The sequence below is a fragment of the Leptosomus discolor genome, chromosome 3 (assembly GCF_034619465.1).
Source record: "Leptosomus discolor isolate bLepDis1 chromosome 3, bLepDis1.hap2, whole genome shotgun sequence".
Classification (NCBI taxonomy): Eukaryota; Metazoa; Chordata; class Aves; order Leptosomiformes; family Leptosomidae; genus Leptosomus; species Leptosomus discolor.
The window spans coordinates 26,195,499-26,207,549 of record NC_141393.1 but is presented as its reverse complement, the minus strand read 5'-3'; the positions used below and the strand labels follow the sequence as shown (position 1 = coordinate 26,207,549).

The 12,051-nt window shown below is 39.7% G+C and overlaps 1 protein-coding gene across 4 annotated transcripts in view; it reads left to right on the top strand.

The window, feature by feature from the left end:
- Positions 1–10,517, top strand: part of GPATCH2L (G-patch domain containing 2 like) — a 30,950-nt gene extending 20,433 nt beyond the window's left edge. For 3 of the 4 annotated variants that reach the window (XM_009961422.2, XM_086462565.1, XM_009961423.2), the window contains 2 exons: positions 4,862–4,953; positions 10,147–10,517. In XM_009961422.2, coding sequence (XP_009959724.1) covers positions 4,862–4,953; positions 10,147–10,319 — 265 coding nt within the window. In that variant the 3' untranslated portion in view covers positions 10,320–10,517. Of the gene's footprint in view, positions 1–4,861; positions 4,954–7,240; positions 7,363–10,146 lie in introns of those variants that run through there. The other variant, XM_086462566.1, reaches the window with a different exon arrangement.
- The last annotated feature ends 1,534 nt before the right edge of the window (positions 10,518–12,051 follow it).

The window sequence follows — 12,051 nt, the reverse complement described above, 5'->3', positions numbered from 1 at the left end:
CTTAGTATGCTTACATGGAAAACTAGGAGAAAATACGTTCACTTGCATTTGCCACACACAGACTTTTAGAATTGGAACAGCTACGTCATTAGAATGCTTACTTGGGGAACAGACTGCTGCTGCATGAAGACCTAAGATTTGGAGGATTTAAGAAGTGAGCCGACCTGTTAGTGTTTCTGGAATCTGAGAACGTGCTCTAGAAGCTTTCCCATGAGGCTCTGCAGGGCAGAGGAGACTCTGCTGTGCACAGCGAGTATCCTCAGTCTGATATGATAGCAAGAACCACTTGCATGCATGGGAGCTTTGCGTGCAGATTGGATGAGCAACTTGTATTGATTTACATGTGTTATGTGCAGATCAGACTTTGGTGACCAGCTGGCTCTATAGTTAAAGAGGAGGAAGAGCTCTGCTTTTACTATTAATTTTGTGAAGCCACCATCAACAGCCTCAGGTAACACCTCAGGGCTTAGAGAAAGAGCCTTTTATTTGGCCTGTGTTTGCTGGGAATATAGCATCACAACAGCAAGAGCTGGGTTGTGTGGAGTTTTAGTAGCAGTATCCTTCTTAGAAGGCTGTCTCTGTTGAACGTTTACTTTAACATGAGGATAATGGCATCCCTTGTTTATATGGCAGTAGATTAATGGCTGCCTTTCGCTTTTACTACATAATCCAAGTGCTTTGCTTCCTCTAAGAATAGGACAATAAAGTCTGTCAGCAGAGAAGCTGGATGATGTGAGATTACAGCAAGAGACATACACCCCCAAGTGTGTGATGTGCCGCCTGCCTCCAAAAAGGCCACACACGGTCACAGTTAGCTCTGTAGGATCTTCCTGGAGACCTCTGTTGTGAGATTGAGGTGGTTTTTTTACCTCGAATTTTGAGAGAGGGGACATCACTTTGCACTCTAGATTTTTCTTTACAGATAGTGAAGGTTTCAAGGGCCTGATGCTGTTCAGTAATGTTCTTTGTGGGCTGGTGTCTGCTTGTGCTCTGTGTTGTCTCCCACAGATTGTACTGCCAATCCTAATTTTCTGTTGAAACCCTGTGGTAGATGTAAAATTGTGGCAAGCTCCTGTGGCCCTATAGTCCAGCACATGGTCACCTCGAAGTGTAGGAGTGAGATAGGAGTCGGGTGTATGCAATTACAGTTAATTTAAAAAAACCAAAAAACAACCCCCCCCCCCCAAAGACCCCATAGTGTCATAGAATAAATATGTGGAAAAGAAAAGAAAGGAAGTGTTACTTCTGCCACATTAGAGACAGCAGTGAATCTCAGCTTTCTGGGTAGCAAAGCCTGCTTTTTCTGCAGCATGACCTGCATGCAGAATCAGGTACCTTAAGTACTATGTTAAGAGCAAGAGACGAATCCATATTTCCTGGATAACTCTTTTAGCTTGTGATTAAAAAAAATAAATTGTCACTGACAGACTTTTTTTTTTTTTCGTATAAACCAGTTGTTTTCTATACGTATGTAACTTTTCATTCACTAATTCCTGGCAGTGAGAGGCTGCAGTGTGAGTTGGATATATTGCACCTTCAGGGCAGCTGCACTTTGGATCCTGCTTTGTCTCTCCAGGTGTGTTCTGCTTTTTCTCTTTCCAGGTTAGAATTTACATCCTCACTAGACTGTAAACTAGGTTTCCATGTTCGTCTCTGGCCACCTAGCAGATCCAACTGTGACTGAGCACTGCAACTTTGTTTTTTTTCTTATGATCAACCAGCCATAGTCCAAAAGTAACCAGGCAGTTATTTTCTCATTACCATTTGTGCAACATTGAAGAAAGTATAGAAGCCTAGCAGAAGAGCTTAAAAGCCTGTAAGGACAGAGTAAGTACCATTCTAGTTTCTCGGTTTAGGCCCAGATCTTTCATCCCACAAAGCTCTGTTCCTCAGACTTCTTCACAGAGGGGTGCGTGACAATGCATGAATGTGCATGTTCTGTCAGCATTTCCTCTCATCCCTGTTCTGTTCTATGTCAGACTAATTTTTAAACTGTTCAGAAGAGTTGTTAAAATTCAACTTCGGCAGAAAAACTAATTCATGGTTGCAGCCTGTCAGTGAGATTTTCACAATTTGTAGTTCAGTCTGTCCACTTCAATGTTGTGCGCTGTGCATACCCGTGATCTGACTTTCCTGGTGGTGGTGTTTCTAGGGGTCTACTGTTAAACTAGGATTCACCAATTCTGTTCTCTTACTGATACAACATCTGTATGTGAGCTAGTGATTAGAAATTTAGATTGAAAAGTGTGGTATTTACCAAAAAATGCATATTTCATAAATTATACCACAGACACCCTTTAAGATATGGACAGAATGAGGACTACCATCACTGCATGCGTTCTTCTGCTTCTCTCTCTCCCAAGGTGCCTACCACCTGGAGATTCCCTGTATGCGGATTTATGGTGCCAGTAAAGTGCACCAGCCACTTGAAACTGACACTTTTACCACCAGGTCAGTCAGAGCCAGTGAGTAATCAATAGGTTCCTGATTTACTAACTAAAGTGTGGGTGATCAATAAGGGATAAACCCGAATGAAATACATGTTACAGAGACAATTTATGGCCTCTGAGCCTTTGTGTGCTAGAGGCAGGGCTGTGAGATGCAGCATCTTTGCTCTTAGTGTGCAGCTGGAGTATGAATTGCCTTTACTTTCACTACAAGAAGGGATTTTGGGATTCTTGTATTCTAGTTTCATTTTTGTTGTTTTTTTTAACCCCCTGTGTAATTGTGAGGTAAGGGTAGATGTGGTTTGAGCATGCAGCTGAGAGCCAGGAGCTCTTACTCAAAATCTAGCTGTACTATTTGTGAACTGGGAAAAATTGCATAGTGTCTCTTGAAAATGATAGTGTTTACTTCTTTCCTAGTCCGTAGTGATTCTCCATCAAGGATCAGCTGGCTAATGTTGGTGTAAGTTCATAAAATTAAAAAGGGGACCTTATTATTATGTGATAAAATGAGTTGGAATATTATATATAATTAGGTAGTCGTCTAGTTAGTAATCTAATACTGTGTCAGTGATGCAAAATAAAAAGCTGAAGTTCCACTTGATTGAGACCATCTTTTCCTTGGGCTATGTGTGCCTAGATGTTTCAGAATACGTGGTAGAACCATGCTAAAATGCTGTATAGCCACTATCACAATCAAGTACAAAAGCAGTTTTTGGCATATGTGAAGTCACTTAGAGGTTAGTCACTTCTGTGTACGAACACAAGATTTGAGTATGCAGTCTATAGGTGTGCTGGTATTTTTGAAAGCTTTTAGTTCATGTTTTCAGGAGAATTCTGTGTCTGGTTATATTAATATGCATTCCCAGTTTTTAAAAATTGGCCGTTGGTGAAACTTAGCACAACTTAAAAATTTTTGAAACTGTTCCTTAATGTCAGCTTTAGATTACAGATCTTCTATACATCTTGTAGAACTCTTGAATTTTAGTTGAGAAGACAGAATGATAGATATTTCATTCTTATTTTGTGGTTGCGCATTTGTTACACATAAGTAGGTAGACCCAGCAGCATTCAAATAATTTATAGTCTTGGCTTGTATAGGAAATTTTTTGTGCTCCCTACACTGTTCTGTATAGCTACAACAGCACACTTGGGTTTTGCATAAATTCAGCGTCTAAAATTGTGTATATTAAAAATATGCTGCTTTTTTTTTTTTTTGGAAGTAGATTTTGGCATGGAAGGATGAAGCTGTGAACTTTTCTTGTTATCTGTAAAAGATTTCAGTACTTGATAAATACGTTTGTTTAAACTTTCAGGATTTTTATTTTATTTTACTCAAAATAACAAGCTTTAAAGACACACAAGCTTTTCATCACTTAATCATGGAAATTTATATGGTTCCAATCTTTACACCATGTAAGCACCTCACAATCTTTAATAGATTTTACTTGCACTGTAGTTCTCCATTTTGCATGTCAGATCTAATGCAGAGAGTGACCAAGAAACTTGCCAAAGAAACTCTGTTGTCTCAGACAAAGCAGGGATTTGAACCCAACATCATTACATTTGTATTCATTATGGATTGTATTTGAGAAAGTTCTCTGGTCTGCTGCCATGACTGTCTTTTCTGAATTAAACTTCTCTTCTTCCTGCATCTAGAACTTGGAGGAGTGCTCAGTTCAAGTCAGTCCCAATAACGCAGGTTTCTTTTTACTTGGCAAATGGTTAAACTGAAATGGTCATCAGTAGGCTTCAGACTTAACAGTTGATATGACTGGGACAGATTATGCCTTACAGATAGTTTACAGGTGCAGCAGGACTGTATTACTGTAAGCCAGATTCAGCTGTTTTCACAGTGCTTTGATAAGGAAATCATCATTTTGCAAGTGTGTGAGACAGTTTTGCATTCCTAACTTTATGAACTTACTACTGTAGTGGGAACAATATGCATGGACATTTGGAATATAGCCTACAGTCTAAGGTGACTCTGCAATTCTAAATAGGTTGCAAAATAATTTCTGAATAAGGGAGCAAATATCATGCAATTTCTTCACAGCAATCTTGCAGACATTTGTTACACTTTTATAGAAGTAATGGTAGGACGTGTGTCGTATCGCTGCTTGATCACATCTTTACTTACGCAAAGAGTTATTTTAAAGTTAATACAAAACCAGATCCTTTAAAGGCTAAGAAATAATTATTCTTCTGAGCAGTTCAAGTGCGTGAGCTCTTAAAAGAAATGGGAGCATAATGGTGTATTAACAAAGAATGTGAGCAAAACTTCCCTGAGAACCTTTTGATTTGTGTTGCCTACTAGTTAAGAAGCTGCTGGGAAAGCGGGAGTTGGAGGGTAATTGGCCAGAGTCTTACAGGAAGGTGATACTGGAAGAATTTAATTTGTTTTAATTTCTCTATAGGCAAGCAAATGTGCACCTGGGACCACCATGTTCAAGGGACATCAAGAGGAAACGAAAGCCAGCTGCAGCCTCCATGTCCAGCCCAACATCAGGTAACCTGGATTTATCTGTGTGCCGGCATTTCTAAAGTTGTGTCCCTCTTGAGCAAAGTGCCAGAGGCACAATAGTCAAAAATAGCATCACCTTGATTTTGAAACTGGTGAAACGTGTGAGAGAGAATATCATGTGTTTTTACATAGCATCAAAAGCTGCCTACTAAACATATCTTTGCTGATGCAGCTATGGTAAGTTAATGTAATTTACAGTTCTTCACTGTATGGGAGTTAATAATCTGTTTCTTCATAAGGTGTTATTTCCACCGTTCCTAAATTATGCAGTATATGGTAATAAGGAGGTGATCAGTATACACAGTGTGTTTCTTCGGCATTGGGCTGACATTAGGTGGTGGCTCTGGTGCCCTTTTTCAGGATGCTTCTAGACACTTTCACAGGAGCAGAAATCTGGCGGTTTTTGTGTTGTCACTGGGTGAGACCATGTATCTCTTGGGAGTTGACTTACTCTTGTGAATGAAAATAGTCACTTTTTTCTTCTTCCTGCTCTGGGGATGTAAAATGCTGATTTATTTTCATGTGGCATATTTCTGGAAAGTGTTTGATTATCATCAGCATCTGAAAAAGTTTTAATCTGCAGAACACAGAGGGGTTTAGGAGACTTCTTGCTGGCCTTTCATCCTATCCTCTCTTGTAATATTTTTGCCTACTATCAAGCAACCCCTGTCCTTCCAACTAGCTTATTAGAAAACTATTATTGTAATCTGGTAACAAGGCGGTGGGTAAGCTGATGGGGAAAAAGGTGATGTAAAAACAGTGGGGAAGGCCAAAGGAACTGATGATGAATAGGAGGAATGAAGTTCGGATTTCTTCCTTGGGCTGGTGGATAGACAATGATGTATAGATATAGATATTCTATAGATAGAATAATGATGTAGGGAAGAAAGTTGTGCTAGCTCTCCAGGCTCAGATCTGGATTACAGACTGTCTGAAAGGTTCTGTATTAAAAAAGAAGAGAAAAGAACATTAAATTAATAATCTGTTGCTTAGCAAAAGATTCACCTGTTACTGACTGTTTATTTGGGATATTCTTTCCTGGCTTTTGAATATTCCATGCTAGGATATTCAAACTTCTGTAGTGAAGGGGTTAGTAAAATGATGTATCTGCAGCCACAGAATTCTGATTCTGGGATAATAGGTTTTCTTGGTATGAGTGCTAGTATCTCATTGTCCCCATGTTACCTGTCTATGTATTTATTGTTCAGAGTGTATTGTATACTGCATTGCTGGTCACCTTATATAGGGAAAGCTTCTATTTCTATGCCTACATGTTTCAAAATATTATGTAAATTATACTTAGCTGACTAGGCAAATTGTATAGTGAACACTTTTTGAAGAGTTGAGTCTGGAGTGGAACTCGGCACTGGAAAATAGCACAAAGGTTTGAAAGGTTATTTTTTAATTTTTTTTTTTAGGGTTGAGGTAAAGAAAATTAGAGTATGTATTACAAAATAAGGAAGGAGAGTATAGTTACTGGAATCTGGACAGGATGCTTATGCTGCTCATCAAAAGAAAAGTGCTGCAAGGTCTTTAATGGTCAGAAATGGTAAAGATCTCTTCCTTCGACCTTATTTAGAAATATCCCTAGGAAAGTTAGCAGCTATGAGCAGAGTTTGCTACAATACTGACTTGTGGAAGGAAACTTTGTGATTAGGTAACTGAAGCTGTGTCCTAGCTGACTTTCTACAGCGGTCTCCAGACTGCAGCTGGTGCACAACCTGGGCATGTAACCTGGAAGCTTCTGAAATCTGATATTATTTCTGTCAAAGGGGATCTGACTGTGGAATTACTAATGCCTAAAGAAATACATAGGTTTACTCTGAAATGATATAGAAATAACTGAAGACTCATAGATTTTTCTCCCCTGCCATGCATCTGCTCGCACCTATGTAAATGTTTTATATTGGGGTTCCCCTGTACCTCAGAAATCATGGCAGCCTCGATTTCTCACTACAGAAGCTTTTTATGTTTGTGGTGTTTTACTAATTCTGCAAAAGATGAAACACAGGTGAAGCAGAATGCGGGCCCATGCCTGTCACTGCAGGCACACAGAGTGCTGGATTTCTTCACCTTTAAATAGCTCCTTAGCTGAGTCCAACTGCTCTCGTCTCACTTGTTGACCAGGTCCTGCTTCAGTGATCTCCTTTTTTGCAACCTGAGTGCCCCATGGAGGTGAAGGACACAGCCTGAGCTGGCTCCATCAGTCAGCAGAACAAATGGGCTTGCTCTGCCGAACATCGGGCCATCTCGGATTCCACCTCTTTTATAGAGATGAGTGATGAAGAGGGGCTCGTTCCGCTTTGCCGCTGTATTAATACACATCAGGGGCCAGCTCCCGGCACTAAATCACGCTACTGCATACATCTGTTATCGGACTCCTCACCAGTGTGATGAACAAGACTGCAGATAGAGGCTTCCTCGTGTCATTCTTTATAGGATATTCCTAAAAGAATAAATAGCTCAAATCTCTGCCAACACTCTCCCCTGTCAGTGTGATGAATTTAGCTTCTTTCTTAAACACGCAGCTACAAATCTTCCCCTGTCGCCTCACCCCTCACCATCCACAGAAAGTTTTGAGTTGAATTTGGTTGAAATCAGAAGATGCTAATAAAAGGCATATGAGATGTGAATGCTATTTCCCTTCTAGCTGCAGGAATGAGAGAAGGGAGCTAGAGATATGTTTATTTGGGAGCCAAGCAAACCAATTTTATTCCATGTCTTCTCGCATCCTTCCATGAATGTGAGTATTTATGGGTTCTGGTAAAGTTCTGCTCTCTTTTGTCAGAGACCCTTGTATGAATGTCAAAAACCATGCATTACTGTAGCAGAAGTGCCTAGGTCTCTTGTGTTGTTATAGTATTAAACTTCTGGTATTAGTCCTGCTCTTTGAGGCTAACTGGCCTAAATACCATAAATGAGATAGCTTTTAAAGCATTTTGGAAAAAGGCCTCGCTGTTGAGAGCAATAAAATATGGGTAGAAAATTCAGAATTCGCTTGTGCTTCAAAAAGTGATTGTTATCAAAATTAAGTTGGGCAAACTTAGATAAATGTTGAGAGAGACTGAAAATGAAAGTTAGTGCTTTCCACATTACACAACTGAGCAGTGTGTGAGCCCTAAAGCATGAGGCTTTCACCAGGTAAGAACAAAAGTCTGACTGGTGTAGTTTGGCAGTAGAATAAGGAAATCTGGAGGAAGTAAAGACTGTCTGTACTGGATTAGACCAGAAGTTCATCCAACTGGGGGACCAACATCCAGTGCCTAGGGAGGAAGAAAGTCTGTAGTGAGAAAGATCCTTCGAACTTTCAGTGATCTGAGACTTAAGGGCTTCAAAAGGCATGGATAGTGTCCTTGTGTTTAGTTACTTTCTGTTGCAGTGCAATAGATTTGAAACAATGTCCCCAGTGGCACAGTAGAGATTGTCTGAGAAATACTGTATAAAATGTTATTGTCATGGTAGTTATTTTCTGGTTTGAAAGGGATCTGATGAAGACTGTCATGTCTTCTGTTTGTCAGGCCACAAGTATAGATGGTTGTGAAATAAATGGTGAACAATTGTCCAACTTTACACTGATGTTTTTAATGTTTATGTGGTCCAGACCGCTATATATGTAGCAGTGTACATGGTAACTGGCATCCTATTCAGGTATTACAGTTAGTCTGGGGTAAAAATCTGCGTAAAAAGATTTTTATTTGCTTCCCATATATTAACACTTAGCTTCAAAAAAATAACTTCTAAAAGGTGCCAGTTAACAGCCTCTGAAACTGCTTATCAGAGAACAGTCTGATGAGTAGTAGCAATTTGATGAATTTTTCCCTCTCCAATTTCTTGCTAAAGCATTCACTCTTTGTCACGGTGTGATGGTACCCAGCAGCAAGGAGCCTGTTTGTCCTGTGCGTTTTTTCTTTGTATGAGCAAAGATGGAGAGCCTGAGCGGGGAGGCTGCTAGCAAGGGGCCCATAGTGTGGTGGTGATTACTAGTTTAAGAACTTTGACTTACATTTATTTTTTTTTTTGCGTGTTTCATGTGACCTTCAGATGGAGGAAGTTGATGGGCTAGAGGTAAAATATGCAATGTACTGTTATCAGCTGGGTTGTTGTGGTTGTATGGGAATGACTCACTGTTTTGGGTGTACAGAAGCAGGACTGTTGGGGTTCCAGATCTACTGAGTGTGGAACCTCAAGCATTGAACCAACTTTTTATTTAAACTTCAAAGCAATCGGTCCTCTAGTTGAGGCTTGTTATGGCCTCTTTATCCTTCATCCACTACAGAGCAGCAGATGCAGCTTCTAATAAAAACACACAAACAACTATTATCTGTTGTGAGAACACAATGAAAAAGAGATGTGTGTCGTACTTAAGCAGTTACTTGTTCAAAAAAATTCCAGTTGCCTCAAAGACTCCTGTGGCAATTACTCTTTTTTTTTTTTTTTTTTTAATCCTGTCCTGTTTTGCTTGTGAGAATTGAGTGAATTGGGATACTGAGAATGGAAGTAAACCCTCACATCTCTAGGTTTCTGACAGTCCTTCTGGAAGTTTAGGTGACTGTTGGGTTGAGCTATGGATCTATGGATCTGCAAATCTCTTGCTAATTATAGCCTGTCCCATTTTGAAGCAGTGGTTGTGTTGAGAAAAAGAGAATGGATTCCAACCTAGCTTAGCAAGTAGCTTCTTGTTATTACAGGCTGATTGACCGTGTTGGATATATGTGGAGATTCATGGAACTGCCTTTACTGTGTAAGGAGGAGAGGTATGTTTTCCTCTTTAACTGAGCTTTGCAACCTAAAATTTGCTAAGCCTTCAAAATTCTCAGATACAGGGTTAATTAGGTCTTTGTGGAGAGGTCAAGTTATCTTCAGTTGAGTGATTATGAATTGAGTCAGTTTAAGTATGTGACAGCTAAAGCTCACTATTTTCAACAAGAGCTTTGACTAAGGGAACTAGTTAGTAGACTGAGAACTTGGAGTGCTGAATATGAGAATCATTAAGGCAAAGGTTTGAATGCTGTCAAGAACCTATATTTTAAAGGAATTTTTAAATAACACCTTCATATAAGAAATTATATATACAAGGCATTTGCCTTGAAGTCACTTGTTCTAACTTTTTTTTTTTTTTCTATTGCCCTTTCCTACTCTCTTCCTCTGTTTCCCCTTTCCTGCAATTTTGTATTCCAGCAACTTTATCTGCCCACATGGATGCAGCAGAGTCAGAGCTACCAGCAACACCATCCCTGAGATCCCAGAACTCTGAATGGACAGGGAAAACACCAGCAGCTGAGAAAGCCACTATTGCTGCCTCCAGTAACCTTTTTAAAATGCCGCCAGAGAAGAGCCCTGGATACAGCTAAAAGGAAGCATTGCAACTGTAAAAGGTTGCTGGATTTTGGAAGTGTTTGACTCTGGTGTATGTCTTCACCAAACATCTTGTTTGGCAGTAGTAACGTCCAGAGTATTGGTGTGTGATGCGTGCCATCATCCAGACTGATCTGCGTGCCCCGCATACCTAAATCATGTTTGTGAATCTGTGTTTAAAAAAAGGTAATCAGTGTTGGGACCGCAGTGGCTTTTAAGAATGTTCTTGCTATTGCTGTATTTATTATGCATTCATCTCCTTCCCTGATGCCAGCTCGTATGTGCTGGGTCATGTACAGATTCTTTTGGCTTTTCAGATCTTTGTTCACCCCCTGGACATGTTGGTTGGTTGTGCATTTGGCATTTTTGGGTGAAGGTTCTAGAAGTCTTCCCCCTGCTTTCTTCCAGGCCAGGAGGATTCCCTGGCTGGGGAATGAGGAGGGAATGCAAACAAGTTGAAACATGGAACCTGAATTCTGTATTAGCAGAATATTTTCGGGCCATGTGCTAATGGACTCGAATCATGTTGCTTCTAGTAAAGCAAATACAGTGCTTGTCCTTTCAGAAATTGCCATTGGCTCACTGGCAGCATGGTCCATTAGATCTTTTCCTTCTGCCTTGTTCTGACTGTCCTTAGTCTTGCTTGTGTATTGCATGTTCTTTCCTAAATGTCCTCCTGGATAAGGATTTGGGGGAACTACTTGGACATAAATGTGCAAGCTGGTGTCCTAGAAAGGAAGCTGGGCCCTTGAATATCATTGGAGTATGGTAGAGGATATACAAAACTTCCATTTCTTGGTGTATAAATTAAAAAATGACTGTTGGTGTTTCTAAAGGATGCTTGCTATTGAAGTTAACATGCCATCGAACAAAAAAAGCCATTGAAAGTATCACCTAAGTTCAGAGCATTCTGCATATTGATCAAACTCTTTCTGTCTCATGTTTTCCCTCCTTCAAAAAGTATTGTCTGCTTATCTACTGAAGGTGTCTCTGCCTACAGAGTGCTTTACTCTGCAGCGTGCACAGAAGAGTTTCTTTTCTCTTCATAGCACTTCCACTTGGTCTCCTGTTACCTTCTGTATTGCAGAATATATGGACAGTGATTTCTTCCCTCTCTTTTCTTGAATTCTTGATCACACTCCACTTACTTCAATTACTCTGTCTGAACCTTATTTTGGGCTTTGTTTTTAGAATATATACCTGCATAGCATATGTCAAGGAGCAGGTGGCCTCGTGGCTTCTTAAGTCCTTTCAAAATAGCATATATTGGTATGCATAGAACTCTCTTTGTTTTCCTCACTGGGTGGAGCTTTCAGACAGAACTGTTTAAGCTTGTAAAATTAATTTTAAATGTGGAGGTGCAGTTCGCACTTTTAAGTAGATAACAAAATTTGCATGTTTTTAGTGGTTTTGCAGTATTCTGCTCTCCCTTATAAATCAACTAGGGACAGATTTGATTGGGAGGCTATAAAGCAGTGATTTATATTTAACTCTGTATTAAAATGTTAAATGGTCATAACATACACAAAACAAAAATTGAATGACTCACCAAATCATGATTGACAAATACAGTTATATTACAGACACAGTCTGTGTCTGATCCCATAATACCTACTTATTCTTGAGGAGAGATCCAAATTGGATTTGTATTTCACAGCCCAAGCAAACTGTCAGATCTGTCCATGTAAATCCCTCTCAAAACCTTTTTTTTTTTTTTTTTTGTGGTTG